Source organism: Phalacrocorax aristotelis, chromosome 23 (assembly GCF_949628215.1).
Source record: "Phalacrocorax aristotelis chromosome 23, bGulAri2.1, whole genome shotgun sequence".
Lineage (NCBI taxonomy): Eukaryota > Metazoa > Chordata > Aves > Suliformes > Phalacrocoracidae > Phalacrocorax > Phalacrocorax aristotelis.
Window position 1 is genome coordinate 628,495 of NC_134298.1, and position 15,436 is coordinate 643,930.

At 55.8% G+C, this 15,436-nt stretch overlaps 2 protein-coding genes and 1 long non-coding RNA gene across 3 annotated transcripts in view; all 3 read right to left on the reverse strand.

Annotated features, from left to right (window-relative positions):
- The window catches only part of LOC142068102 (M1-specific T cell receptor alpha chain-like), a 241,018-nt gene that overhangs the window by 135,335 nt on the left and 90,247 nt on the right, over positions 1-15,436 (reverse strand). The window contains exon 4 of the mRNA XM_075117344.1: positions 13,577-13,608. Within this exon, the coding sequence (XP_074973445.1) occupies positions 13,577-13,608 (32 nt within the window). The remainder of the gene's footprint in view (positions 1-13,576; positions 13,609-15,436) is intronic.
- LOC142068101 (T cell receptor alpha chain MC.7.G5-like) overlaps positions 1-15,436 on the reverse strand; it is a 532,408-nt gene that overhangs the window by 79,763 nt on the left and 437,209 nt on the right. The window lies entirely within an intron of this gene.
- Positions 9,765-11,529, reverse strand: LOC142068110 (uncharacterized). The gene is made up of 2 exons (XR_012664208.1): positions 11,236-11,529; positions 9,765-9,864 (listed from the first exon to the last, which is right to left on the reverse strand). It is a non-coding gene; the product is annotated as an uncharacterized LOC142068110 (long non-coding RNA).

Sequence of the window (15,436 nt, forward strand, 5' to 3'; positions counted from 1 at the left end):
CCCCTTCCCATCAAAGCCCTCCCAGATCCCCCAAGCAGCAAAAGCAGCAAATGGCAGGTGAGATCTGGGGTGTCCTTGACGCTGAAGCTCTGGGGTAGGTCTATGGGTTCAACCCCCCCAGCTCATCCCCCCAAACTCATGTGCACGGGACTCAGCAGCAAGCAGGCTGTTGGGACAGCTCAGCAGAGCAAGGGCACTCCCTTCTCCGTTCTCCTACTCAGCAGGAACCCAGAGCTCCCCCTAGGACCTATGCAGCCACCGGATGGGACACCTACTGAGCCCTCACAAACTGTCACCATCTTGACAGGTACCATCATTTCGGGGAACATTGCCCACTCCACAGCAGCCTCCACACTGCTCCTCCACAGATAGCCTGAATCCTTCCCCTCCACTCCCTTTTCACGGGTCCTCCAGTCTGGCCCCTTGGGGAGGGGATCCACAGGAGGAGGGTGGGAAATGGATTTGCAGTGGGTAGAGGAACCCACTGAAACTGGAGGCTGGGAGAAGAAGTAGGGGGATGCAGGGCCGGGATGGTGGAGGGTGCCCCGGGGCCACTTGCGGCTACCTGGGTCCTATGTGGTAGGACATGCCGGGTTCCCTACAGCCCCCAAGACCATGGAGGGCTGGAGCGTTGCTCTGGCTTAGGGTACCGACCATATCCGTCCTTGTTGGGGGCACCCCCAGAAATCCATGCTGGCGCTCAGTGTACACATATCAGCAGATATGCACGTGGAGCCACAGAGCAAAGAGGCAGTCAGCTCCCAGATGGCTCTCTGTACTCTCACCATTTCCCCTGCTCGCTCCTCAGGGAGTAAAACTCTGTGGGCTGGACTGAGTCGACCTGAGCCATGACCAAAACCAGAGCAGGGCTATTTACACGCCTCACCAGTTGGGTCAGGACCGGGTACCAGCCCTACCCGGAAACGATGGAATCGGCAAAACCTGTTTCCAAAGCTGAAGCAGTTTCGCAGTGACAGGATTGAGGACTGGAGTGAGATACGGGAAGAAGGCAAGCACAAGGGTTAGAGCTCATCTGGGGACAGGAACAGGTAGGACGTCCCTGTTGGAATCAAACATTTGAAAACTGTGTGCTGTAAACACACGACTCTCTGAGAGCACCCCCGAAAGCCCAGGGCATTGTTGTCCCAAAAACTTGGGTCCATTCCCGGTGAGCATTGCCCAATTTACACACAGATTCAAAGTACTTTCCTTTATTGACTAAATGCAAAGATACAGCTGCAAGGTACAAACCAGCACAGCGTTGGTGGGAACTAGCAGTTACTGATACACAATATTTTAATCATCTAATACATAGTCATTGTTATTCCGTTAAATGATTGGTTAAAATTCTTCACCTACCATGTAAATGGCTAGACATGCCCACTATGATTTTTGAGACCTCTGGGTCGCAAGTTTCTTGAGTGCGTGGTCTTTGAGTCAGCGGTCGCAATCTCCCACTGCCAGAATTACCTTTCCCCTAGTTTCACATCAAGTAGGCAACATGAAGCAGTCCTTCACAGGGTGCTAAAAAAGCAGACTATCATCTGATTTGGGGTTTTTATTCTGAGACAGATCTATATGCCATAGTACTGTTAGGCTGAAGTGAGCTAAGTTAATCCTAGCTCAGAACTTGCCTCCCAACTCAGAGGCCCAGAGCAACGGCCCTGGCAGGGGGTTTGTGTTAAAGCTCTGCTGGATTTCCTGTCTCCGTGTGAACGGCACAGAAGTAGCGGGCAGAGTCCTGGGGCTTCAGGGCACGCAGGGACAGAGATGACTCGGACCGGGAATTGTCCCGGGACGCCGTGGCTCGACCCTTCACGGCTGCTCCATATATCTTATCAGTATTGGAGACACCGATGTAGGACACCCACTCGAGACTACCACCGGGAGCCTGACGGTACCACAGCACTGCATAGCTCCCGAAGTCGAATCCGGATCCGCGGCAGGAGAGGAGCACGGAGCCCCCGGGCGCTCGCAGCCCTCCGCCGGACTCCACCAGCCTCACCTGCGCCCACACCCCTGCGGACGGAGAGCGCAGGCAGCCGGGCAGGGCGCGCCCACGGCCCCACGACCTTCACCCACCGCTCCGGCGCCCCCCGCCCCGCCCCGCCCCGCCACAGCCGCAGCCGCCCCCCGCGGGGCTCCCGGCACCCCCCCGCGCCCGGGGCACTGCCCCGCCTGCCCCCCTCGGGGCTGAGCCGCGCCTGACCCCGACACTCGGGCCCGACCCGCTGCCCGAAAGCCTCCCTCAGCCTCTGCCTGTGCCGCCCGCGCCGCCCGCTCGCCGCTTCCCCGCTAAGGAAGGCGAGCGCCAGGCGACAGCGCGCCCGGCGCGGGAGCAGCCGCAGCCCCGGGGCCCCGGGCCGGGCAGGGCCGCCCGCGGGCAGCCGCAGCCCCGGGCCCAGCCCCGGCCTCGCCGCCCTCCCCGCCCGCCTCTCACCTGCCGGCCCCGCGGCCAGCCACAAGGCCAGGAGCCACGGCCCCAGCCCGGGCGCCATCGTGCCCTGCCGCGCCGGGGCCGGCCGGCGCCGACGGGCCCGGCGGGAGCCGGAGAGGAGCCGAGCGGAGCCGCGCTGGTGCCCGCTCCTGCCCGCCCCGCCGCCTCGGCCCCTCGCCGGGGCAGCGCCGACGCCCCTCGCCGCCCCCAACAGACACGCCCCGGCCCGGCCCCCGGTGCCGCGGCCCCTTCGGCGAGGAGAAGGGGGGCGTGGGGCGGGACGCGGGGCAGGGCCGTGGGCAGAGGAGGAGCGCGGCGCCCCGCCAGGCGGGGGCTCCTGGCCCTCGGCTCGCAGGCGGCTCCGGTGCTGTCCCGGCTCGTCGCCCTGCCGAGCGCTGCCCAAGGGGGGTCGGCGCCTCCGCCAGGCGCAGCTGGGACCGGCCCCAGCCCCAGCGCCAGGGACGGGCTGCCGGCCCGCAGCGACCCCTTCGGAGGACCCTGCCCGTGCCCCGCACCCCCAGCCCGCCCTGGCCTCTCTCCTATCGCCTGCCCGCGGGGACAAGACACACGGATGCGGGTGCTGCACATGGGGAGGGGCAGGGGCAGTCGAGGCTGTTTGTCCTCGAGAAGGGAAGGCTCATTGCACATATCAGTCTATGGAAACATGTGAAGAGAGAGTGTAAAGAAGACGGGTCAGGCTCGTCAGGCTCTTCTCAGTGGTGCCCAGCTACAGCACAGCTTTTCAGTACCTTCAACACCGTTGGTTAATTAAGACACTTCTATTGGCATATCTTGGGAATATTTTTCCAGTTTTGCCTAAGGTTAATAAGCAATTTAAGAATATAATCCAGAGATCTGCCCCAAGGCTGGATAGTTATAGGTGGCAGGGTATGTGGGATAGTACGGGCAAGTACCTAGCAGAGTGGGCACCTCCAGTGTTTTGGAACTTCTCCCTGAACAACTGCAGAATTCTGAAAATAGTAAAGTATTTGGAAAAGTATGTTGTTACCGTGGCCGTTCTAGGGAGACACAAATCACTGCAACATGCTGGGGCCTGGCCCATGCCCACCGAGCCCTGTTCAACACTCTTCAGAACCCTCAAGGGGAAGAGAAGGTCTCTGGTACTGTTGACAAAATGACAGGCACTGTGGCTGCTCCAACCCCCACAACAGGTACTGGGGTACAGCTGAAGCAGAGAAGCAACCTGTGCCATATCAGTCGCCCCTATACACGGGAAGAAACACACAAGAAAATCAGCTTGTTTAGTAAGGGATGCATATGAAGCAGGGCCATCGCAAGAACAGGAGGAGGAACAGGTAGAATCCATAAATGAGATGGTAACCACCTGATCGCAATCCCTGCGTGAGCTGCGAGATACATAAAAAGATGCAGCTGCTATGTGAGGAATCCATTCCATGGAAGTTCCCCGGTAACCATAGATGTCGCGATGCCAGGAGAACTTGGTGTATTGACTCTAAGAGGCGTTGCCCGGAGGGTGGAGCGGTGTGGAGCCATCACGGCCAGGCTCTGTGATAAATGGGAACTCGAGGTACCATGGGGCTGGTATGCTGCATATTTGCTACCCTGGGCCAACAGTCGGTCATGCTTTTGACAAAATGCTGTCCTTTTGGTGAACTTTGCTCATTATAATAGCATTATAATACCAAAGCACACCTCCATCCCAAAAGTTGCCCACCTCTAAGGTGCGACCACCCCCCACTGGGCACGCGCCTTCAATTTCTTCTAGTCTATGCTTTTAAAAGTTAAGCAAGTAAAACCTTGTGAATTAATGGTAGGGTCTCCCCCTAGCCACTCCTCAGACTCCAGCTATTAATGCAACAGCCTGGAAAGACAGAGTGGATGAATTGCCTGGCCAACCCCAGCAACACGAATTCCACGTGGAATGGAAGGTCTACCTTGACCTAGAGGCACGGGTGTGTGAGTTGCAAGGTAAAACATTTACAAAAGGGTGTTCTTCCAGGAAAGCTGCTACTCCAGTTTCAAGTGAGCAATTCCCCAGACAGAGGAGTAGAAGGGCTGATTTTATTTCTGATCTTAATTAGAGACACTTGCGATTTGTATTTACAAGAAGTGAGTTGCGAATGCTGCGATCAGGACTAGAGGGGCCCTGCCTCCAGCCGGGTGGAGGAAAGGGACAACCGGGCTTACTGGACTGTGTGGATCCGATGGCCTGGCACATCCGACCCACAGGAGTATAAAGCTTTAGTGGACACCGGTGCACAGTGCACCTTAATGCCATCCAACTCGATATCGGGGCAGAGCCCATCAGCATTGCTGGAGTGACAGGGGGATCCCAAGAGCTAACTGTATTGGAGGCCGAAGTGAGCCTCACCGGGAATGAGTGGCAGAAGCACCCCATTGTGACTGGCCCAGAGGCTCCGTGCATCCTTGGCATAGACTGCCTCAGGAGAGGGTATTTCAAGGAACCAAAAGGGTACAGGTGGGCTTTTGGTGTAGCTGCCTTGGAGACGGAGGAAACTGAACAGCTGTCTACCTTGCCTGGCCTCTCAAAGGACCTTTCTGTGGTGGGGTTGCTGAGGGTCAAAGAACTACAGGTGCCGATCGCCACCACAACAGTGCATCGGCGGCAATATCGCACCAACCGAGACACTCTGATTCCCATCCATGGGCTCATTCACCAACTGAAGAGCCAAGGAGTGATCAGTAAGACCCACTCACCCTCTAACAGTCCCGTATGGCCAGTGCGGGAGTCTAACAGAGAGTGGAGGCTAACAGTAGACTATCGTGGCCTGAATGAAGTCACTCCACTGTTGAGTGCTGATGTGCCAGACTTCAGTACAAACTGGAGTCAAAGGCAGCCAAGTGGTATGCCACAATTGATATTGCTAATGCATTCTTCTCAATCCCTCTGGCAGCAGAGTGCAGGCCACAGTTTGCTTTCACTTGGAGGGGCGTCCAGTACACCTGGAATCGACTGCCCCAGGGGTGGAAACACAGCCCTACCATTTGCCATGGACTGATTCAGGCTGTACTGGAACAGGGAGAAGCTCCAGAACACCTTCCCTACATTGATGACATCATCGTGTGGGGCAACACAGCAGAAAAAGTTTTTGAGAAAGGAGAGAAAATAGTCCAAATCCTTCTGAAAGCTGGTTTTGCCATAAAATAAAGTAAGGTGAAGGGACCCACACAGGAGATCAGTTCTTAGGAATCAAATGGCAAGATGGACATAATCAGATCCAAATGGATGTGATCAACAAAATAGCAGCCATGTCTCCACCAACTAGCAAGGAGGAAACACAAGGTATTTTTATGTGTTGTGGGTTTTTGGAGAATGCATATTCCAAATCACACTCTGATCGTAAGCCCTCTCTATCAAGTGACCCAGAAGAAGAATGATTTCAAATGGGGCCTGAGCAACAACAGGCCTTTGAACAGATTAAACTAGAGATAGTTGATGCAGTAGCTCTTGGGCCAGTCCGGGCAGGACAAGATGTAAAAAATGTGCTCTACACCGCAGCCGGGGAGAATGGCCCTACCTGGAGCCTCTGGCAGAAAGCACCAGGGGAGACCCGGGGTCGACCCCTAGGGTTTTGGAGTCGGGGATACAGAGGGTCTGAAGCCCGCTATACTCCAACTGAAAAAGAGATATTGGCAGCATATGAAGGAGTTCGAGCTGCTTCAGAAGTGGTTGGTACTGAGGCACAGCTGCTCCTGGCACCCCGACTGCCAGTGCTGGGCTGGATGTTCAGAGGGAATGTCCCCTCCACACACCATGCAACTGATGCTACATGGAGTAAATGGGTTGCACTGATCACCCAGCGGGCTCGAGTAGGAAACCCCAGTCGCCCAGGAATCTTGGAAGTGACCATGGACTGGCCAGAAGGCAAAGACTTTGGAATATCACCAGAGGAGGAGGTGGCACGTGCTGAAGAAGCCCCACTGTATAACAAACTGCCAGAAGATGAGAAGCAATACGCCCTGCTCACTGATGGGTCCTGTCGCCTTGTGGGGAAGCACCGGAGACGGAAGGCTGCTGTATGGAGTCCTACACGACAAGTCGCAGAACCTGCTGAAGGAGAAGGTGAATCGAGCCACTTTGCAGAGGTAAAGGCCACCCAGCTGGCCTTAGACATCGCTGAACGGGAAAAGTGGCCAGTGCTCTATCTCTCTACTGACTCCTGGATGGTGGCAAACGCCCTGTGGGGCTGGCTGCAGCAGTGGAAGCAGGACTGGCAGCGCAGAGGCAAACCCATCTGGGCTGCCACACTGGGGCAAGATATTGCTGCCTGGGAAGAGAACCTGGTTGTAAAGGTACGGCATGTGGATGCTCACGTCCCCAAGAGTCGGGCCACTGAAGAGCATCGAAACAACCAGCAGGTAGATCAGGCTGCCAAGATGGAAGTGGCTGAGGTGGATCTGGACTGGCAGCAAAAGGGTGAACTATTTCTAGCTCGGTGGGCCCATGACACCTCAGGCCATCAAGGGAGAGATGCAACATACAGTGGGCTCGTGATCGAGGGGTGGACTTGACCATGGATTTTATTACACAGGCAATCCACGGATGTGAAACGTGCGCTGCATTCAAGCAAGCGAAGCGGGTAAAGCCTCTGTGGTGTGGGGGACGATGGCTGAAATACAAATATGGGGAGGCTGGGCACATTGACTATATCACACTCCCACAGACCCGCCAAGGCCAGCGCCATGTGCTTACAATGGTAGAAACGACGACTGGCTGGCTGGAAACATCTCCTGTCCCCCACGCCACTGCCCGGAACACTCTCCTGGGTCTGGAAAAACAAGTCCTGTGGTGACATGGCACCCCAGAGAGAACTGAGTCAGGCAGCGGGACTCATTTCCGAAACAACCTCATAGACACCTGGGCCAAAGAGCACGGCATTGAGTGGGTGTATCACATCCCCTATCACGCACCAGCCTCTGGGGAAATCAAAAGATACAATGGACTATTACAGACTACACTGAGAGCAATGGGGGTGTGTGTGTAACAGTCAAGCACTGGGATACACGTTTAGCAAAAGCCACGTGGTTAGTCAACACGAGGGGATCTGCCAGGCGAGCTGGCCCTGCCCAGTCAGAACCCTTACGTGCTGTGGAAGGGGATGGAGTCCCTGTAGCGCACGCAAAAAGTATACGTTGGGGAAAACAGTCTGGGTCCTTCCTGCCTCAGGCAAAGGCAAACCCATTTGTGGGATTGCTTTTGCTTGAGGACTTGGGTGCTCTTGGTGGGTGATGCGGGAGGATGGAGGAGTCCGGTGTGTGCCTCAAGGGGATTTGATTTTGCATGAAAACAGCCAATGAACCTAATGGTGTGCTGTTAACTGCTATATAATATTGTACGTCATCACTGCTATGGTTGCTATATGCCATATCAACGGTATCACGGTGGGAATCTCCCAATTAATAATAACAACAAATGAACTTTCAATTGAGCCAAGCAAAGTGCAGCAGTGAGAGAACAAGAACTACCAGTGCAGCGGTGATGGAACAACGACTGACTTCAGCATGCAACAATCCAACACCACACTCAGCACCTCTCTGAAAGACTGTTACAACAGATGAGACCCGAAGTCATGGACTAAAGGAACTCAATGGACATTTCACAGGCATTTTACAGAGGTGGTCCATAGACCAGGGGAATGATAAATGAAAATCTATATATTCTATTAAAGGATGAGAAGGTGGGCAAGGATTATTGAAATTGTATTGAATAGTATGGGACCTGAGCATGATATAAATGCTATGGAAAAAGGAGTGCATACTGTCATGGTTTTAGCTGGGATAGAGTTAATTTTCTTCACTCTAGCTGGCATAGTGCTGTGCTTTGACTTAGTATGGAATAAAATGTTGCGATAACACACAGATGTTTTGGGCTGTTGCTGGGTAGTGCTTATACTAGTCAAGGACATGTCCAGCCTCCCATGCTCTGCCGGGTGCACAGGCAGCCGGGAGGGGAGGGGGCACAGCTGAGAGAGCGGATTCAAACTGGCCAAAGGGATATTCCATATCATGTAACGTCATGCCCAGTGCGTTACCTGGGAGGGGCTGGCCGGGGGAGGGAGGCAGCAATCGTGGCTCAGGGACGGGCAGTGTCAGTCGGCAGGTGGTGAGTGATTGTATCGTTTGTGTTTCTGTGTTTTTATTTTCCTTTTTTCTTTCCCTTCCTTTTCCATTTTATTATATTAACATTATTGACGTTATTATCATCATCATAATAATTATTATTTTATTGTAATTATTAAACTGTGCTTATCTCAACCCACAAGTGCTTTTGCTCGTCGATTCTTTTTCCCATCCCACAGGGGTGGGGGTGGGGTGGGGAGTGAGCGAGTGGCTGTGTGGTGTTCAGTTGCCAGCTGAAGCTGAACCACGACACCATCACAGCCCGGTATCTCCAGGATTTGGAAAATACCAGCCACATCTGTAGGCCAAGCCCCGTTAGGCAAAGTCTTGGCACCAAAACAACTGCAATACTGGGTGTCCAAGGGACTCATAAGCCTCCACGGACACACAGTACAGGTGGGCATTGCCCTGCAGCTGACATTGGCATGAAGCCTTTGGAGGCACGCATTAATTATTCCGTGGGTAGGCCCCTGTACGTCTACTCATACCATCGCACTAGACATTCAAGTCTGTCAGGAATGGGCTGTGGAAATCTGGGTGTCCTTGCGTAAGTTGACGCGGAAGAGACAAGCGTATCCTGAGCCTCTGTTGTCCTGCCTACATCAGCAGACTCTGGGGTAGACTGAACAACGTGAGGTTTCAAAATCCAAACCTGTTCAGGATTTCCATGTTCAAACTTTAGTTCTTCAATGATCCCTGTCCTGCTTCTTAAACAAACCTCTTCCTCTGTTGCTTTCTGTCTGTGGGAAAGACTGAGAAGAATGGAAGAAGGTTAACAATATCTTCATGGGTTTTAACATGTGCTTGTGGGAGACTCTGCAGCTGCTGCTGCAGCACCTCTGTGCCTGTTTCTAGGAAAAGCCAACCTAGACTAGTCCTGAGAAGCCTTCCTGCAGCCAACCACAAAAGACCTGGCTGGATTTAAACCCCCTCCTTCAAGTTCTGGCCTGGCCCTGCCTCTGTTTCAAGCACTGTGCCCTTTTCCAGTTCTCTGGTGCTGCAGAAATAGGTAGCCGTGTCTGCAGCTGATGGAGAGACAACTTCCAGTGACAGCTGGTTCCTCAACGGGTCTGCAGAGGTGCGGACTTGCACCTGGAAGGATGAAGCAATATGCTGGACTCTTGTGAAAGGATACTGCAACGCTATATGCTGCAGGTCTCTGCCAGGAGTCTGTCGGATCCAGTCCCAAGCGTAGCTGCTGTCGCTGATGGGTACACCAGAGATGTGGCAGGTAAGCGTGAGAGACTCGGAGACATTCCACACAGTGGGGCCAGAGGCCTCTGTCTGCACCTGAGAAAGGGCACCTGCAACCCCAGAAGACAAGGATGAACAGGCAGGAACAGCTCAAGCAATCGTATTATCTACCCAGCCACTTCTCCGGGAATCTGCTTGTCATCTCCATGACCCAGCAGCTGCAAACACACAGGCTCACAAGCTCTTGTTCCCGTTATACTCTCAGAGTCGGGAGAGAACAACAGACTTCCCCTTTTTTGCAGGGAGCTCCCAAATGGCCCTCAGTACTTTCCTAGTTTCCCCTGCTCGCTCCTCAGGGAGTAAAACTCGAGGGCTGGACTGAGTTGACCTCAGCCATGACCAAAACCAGAGCAGGGCTATTTACACACCTCACCAGTTGGGCCAGGACTGGTACCAGCCCTACCAGGAAACAATGGAAACTGCAAAACTTGTTCCCAAAGCCAAAGCAGTTTTGAAGTCAGAAGAATGAGGACTGACATTACAAAGGGAAGAAGCAAGCAAAAGGGGTAGAACTTTGGGGATAGAACCATGTAAAATCTCCTTGTCAGAAAAAACATTTGAAACCTGTGTGCTATAACTACATGAGCTTTGAGCGCAGCACTGAAATCCTGTGGGACGTGCCTCCCTTCCAGCTCTGAGCCCAGAGCTGGACCCCAACAGAAGGTTTGTGTTAAAGCTCTGCTGGATTTCCTGTCTCCGTGTGAACGGCACAGAAGTAGCGGGCAGAGTCCTGGGGCTTCAGGGCACGCAGGGACAGAGATGACTCGGACCGGGAATTGTCCCGGGACGCCGTGGCTCGACCCTCCACGGACTGCCCGAATTTAGTTACTGAGGAATCATAGCTGATGTAGGACACCCACTCGAGACTGCCACCGGGAGCCTGACGGTACCACAGCACTGCATAGCTCCCGAAGTTGAATCCGGATCCGCGGCAGGAGAGGAGCACGGAGCCCCCGGGCGCTCGCAGCCCTCCGCCGGACTCCACCAGCCTCACCTGCGCCCACACCCCTGCGGACGGAGAGCGCAGGCAGCCGGGCAGGGCGCGCCCACGGCCCCACGACCTTCACCCGCCGCCCCGGCGCCCCCCGCCCCGCCCCGCCACAGCCACAGCCGCAGCCGCCCCCCGCGGGGCTCCCGGCAACCCCCCGCGCCCGGGGCACTGCCCCGCCTGCCCCCCTCGGGGCTGAGCCGCGCCTGACCCCGACACTCGGGCCCGACCCGCTGCCCGAAAGCCTCCCTCAGCCTCTGCCTGTGCCGCCCGCTCGCCGCTTCCCCGCTAAGGAAGGCGAGCGCCAGGCGACAGCGCGCCCGGCGCGGGAGCAGCCGCAGCCCCGGGGCCCCGGGCCGGGCAGGGCCGCCCGCGGGCAGCCGCAGCCCCGGGCCCAGCCCCGGCCTCGCCGCCCTCCCCGCCCGCCTCTCACCTGCCGGCCCCGCGGCCAGCCACAAGGCCAGGAGCCACGGCCCCAGCCCGGGCGCCATCGTGCCCTGCCGCGCCGGGGCCGGCCGGCGCCGACGGGCCCGGCGGGAGCCGGAGAGGAGCCGAGCGGAGCCGCGCTGGTGCCCGCTCCTGCCCGCCCCGCCGCCTCGGCCCCTCGCCGGGGCAGCGCCGACGCCCCTCGCCGCCCCCAACAGACACGCCCCGGCCCGGCCCCCGGTGCCGCGGCCCCTTCGGCGAGGAGAAGGGGGGCGTGGGGCGGGACGCGGGGCAGGGCCGTGGGCAGAGGAGGAGCGCGGCGCCCCGCCAGGCGGGGGCTCCTGGCCCTCGGCTCGCAGCGCGGCTCCGGCGCTGTCCCGGCTCGTCGCCCTGCCGAGCGCTGCCCAAGGGGGGTCGGCGCCTCCGCCAGGCGCAGCTGGGACCAGCCCCAGCCCCAGCGCCAGGGACGGGCTGCCGGCCCGCAGCGACCCCTTCGGAGGACCCTGCCCGTGCCCCGCACCCCCAGCCCGCCCTGGCCTCTCTCCCATCCCCTGCCCGTTGGCCCAACAAGATACGAGGTGGAGAAACAACTCCCACTCCTTACCCCTTGCCACACACTCCTCCTTTCCGTATCGCAGAGCTCCCTCTTCCCCACCACCACCGCACCCTTGCAAGTCCCTGGTCATCCCTCCCGTTTTTGGCAGTCTCTTTCCCAGAATGAACACTGGACATGCAGCCTGTCCCCAAGCATGCTGATCAGTGGCATGAAGTCCAGCTGGAGGCCAGTATCCAGCAATGTACCCCGGGGGTCAGCACTGGGCCCAGTCCTCCTTAACATCTTCAGCGTCACCTGGAGGATGGAATAAAGAGCACCCACAGCAAATCTCTTGATGAAACAAAACTGTGAGGCAGGGCTGCTACACCAGAGGCCTGGGCTGCTACACCAGAGGCCTGTGCTGCCATCCAGAGGGCCCTCAGCAGGCTCTCAGGAAATGGGCGGAAATGGGCTGAAATGGTCTGACAGGAACTTCACACAGTTCAGTGAGGTGTACCTGTTGGGGCTGCAGTAGTTAGTTCTCTTCATAGTACCTCACATGGTGCTACGGTTTGAATTTGTGAGCAAAACAGTGTTGATGACAGCAGAATGTTTTAGCTATTGCTGAAACAATTTTTAGCTATTGCCCAAAAAAATTGCTTGATGCTCACACAGCGTCAAGGCCGTCTCTGATTTTCATACTGCCCTGACAGCGGGTAAACCTGGGATGCACAAGATGCTGACAGGAAACATAGCCAAGACAGCTGATCCAAACAAGCAAAGGAGTTTTCCATACCATATGACATGGGGCTCACCAACAAAACCTCAGGGACGTGTTCTGAAAGGGGAACATACAGAGTTGTGGCATTTGTGTTTCCAGGTCACAGTTTGCGTGAGGGAGGCCTGCTTCCCTGGAAATGGCTGAACACCTGCCTGCAGATGGGAAGCAGGGAATGAATTCCTTATTTTGCTTGGCTTGTGCACGCAGCTTTTTCTTCACCTCTTAAACTGCCTTGATCTCAACCCATGAGTTTTCTCTCTTTTACGCTTCCAGTTCTCTCGCCCGTCCTGCTGAGGGGGCAGGGAGTGAGAGGCCGTGTGGTGCTTTAGCTGCCTGTTGGAGTTAACCCACAAGAGAACAGAAAGGAGCTAGTACCTGGGAGGAACAAGCCCATGTAGCAGTATGTGCTGGGGGCCATCCACCTGGAGACGCCCTAAGGTCCTAAGGCTCCTTCTGGACACCAAGTTGAAGATGAGCCAGCAATGTGACCTTGCAGCTGTATTGGGTTTAGGAGGCAAGGGTCTGGAAGCAGGGTGGGCTGCATGGGTGGCCTCTGTGAGAGGAGGCCAGGTCTGCCCCTGCGTTTGACACAGGTGATCCCAGCCAGCTCCAAAAAGGACCCACAGCTGGCCAAAAGTGATCCAATCAACTAAGCTGGTAGCACCTTTGTGAAAGTATATTTACAACAGAGCTAAAAAAAATGATGCCGGAGTGTCTGTTCGGAAAGAAAAGTAAGAGAAATTGTGAGATAAAACTGCCTGCAGATGCCCAGATCAGTGAAGGAAGGCTGGGAGGATGTGCTCCAGGGCCCAGAGCAGAGGCTTTCCTGCAGCTTGTGGAAAAGACCATAGTGACACAGGTTGTCCTCCTGCCGCCCATGGAGGCCTGCGTCAGAGCAGGTATCCACGCTGCGGCCTCTGGAGGACCCCACGTTGCAGCATTTAGGTGTGCCCTGAAGGAAGCTCTTGCACAGAGAGAGCCCAGAGAGGAGCAGGTTTTCAGGCAGGGACAGCCACCCATTGCAGGGCCCACGCTGGAGCAGTCTGTTCCTGAAGGACCGTACCCTGGGGAGAGAACCCACACTGGAGCAGTTTGTGAAGGGCTGTGTACTGTGGGAGGGACCCCATGCCAGAGCAGGTGAAAAGTGTGAGGAGGAAGGAGTGGCAGAGACAAAATGTTAGGAACAGATCCCGATCCCTCTTCCCCCTCTCCCTGTGCTGCATGGGGCAGGGAGGAGGTAGAAAAGCTGGGAATGAAGGATTGAAGTTTATCCTGGGAAGAAGGAGGAATGGGGGTAAGGACTTCTAATTTTTCCTGTTGTTTCTCATTACCCTACTCTTTTTGTCTGGCTATACGTTAATTTTCCCAAGTCTTTTTTCCTGTGATTTGTAAGCCATCTACCTGTCTTTATTTTGACTCAGACAATTTTAACCTTCTTTTCTCTCCCTGTTCTGCTGTAGAAGGGGAGTGTGAGAGCAGCCTGATGGGCATCTGGCAGCCACCCAAGGTTCACTCACTAGAGTGGCAAAGGTGGCTCATGGTATCCTGTGGACAGTAACAGGCCGGCAGGCCAAGGGAGATGATCCTCCCCCTCTGTTCAGCACCAGTGAGGCCACACCTGGAGTACTGTGTCCAGTTCTGGTCTCCCCTGTACTGGAAAGACATGGAAATACTAAGAGGAACCAAAGCAGGACCATTAAGATGATCTGGTACTACATCATGTCTCCTATGCTGAATGGCTGAGTACGGAAATATCTGAAGGACCAGTGGAGACAAGAGACACGGTGTGGAAGAGACACCCCTGGGCCCATGACACCTCAGGCCATCAAGGGAGAGATGCAACATACAGATGGGCTCATGATCGAGGGGTGGACTTGACCATGGACGCTATTGCGCAGGTTATCCACGAATGTGAAACATGCACTGCATTCAAGCAAGCGAAGCGGGTAAAGCCTCTGTGGTGTGGGAGACGATGGCTGAAATATAAATATGGGGGGGCCTGGCAAATTGACTATATCACACTCCCACAGACCCGCCAAGGCAAGCGCCATGTGCTTACAATGGTGGAAGCAACCACTGGCTGGTTAGAAGCATATCCTGCGCCCAATGCTACCGCCCGGAACGCTCTCCTAGGCCTGGAAAAGCAAGTCTTATGGCGACATGGCGCCCCAGAGAGAATTGAGTCAGACAACGGGACTCATTTCCAAAACAACCTCATAGACAGGTGGGCCAAAGACCACGGCCCAGGGAGGAATGAGGACTGGTGTGAGGCATGGGAAAAAGGCAAGCAGAAGATGTAGAGCTTTGGGTTTGAACCAGGCAAAACCACCTTCTCAGAGTCAAACATTTGAAAGATGTGTGCCCTAACTACAGGAGTCTGGGAGAGCAGCCCTAAAACACTGTGGGACTCACCTCCCTTCCAGCTGTGAGGCCCAGAGCCAGGACGCCAACAGGAGGCTTGTGTTAAAGCTCTGCTGGAATTTCTCTCTCCGTGTTAAAGGCACAGAAGTAGTGGGCATAGGCCCCCGGGTTCAGGGCATGAAGGGCTGTACAGAGATGATCCAGACCAGGAATTGTCCCATGATGCTGTGGCTCGACCCTCCACTGACTGCCCAATTTTAATCACTGAGGAATCAGACCAGATAATGCACAGCCTCTCAAGACTGACACATGGTGCCTGGCGGTACCACCGAACGTCATCATTCTTGAGATTGAATACGGATTTGCAGCAGGAGAGGAGCACGGACTCCCCGGGCGCTCGCTGCCCTCCGCCAGCCTCTACCAGCCTCAGCTGCACCCACACCCCTGCGCAAGGAGAGCAGAGGCAGCCGGGCAGGGCGCGCCCACGGCCCCAGGACCTTCACGATATCCCCTGACCTCCATGTCTTTTCA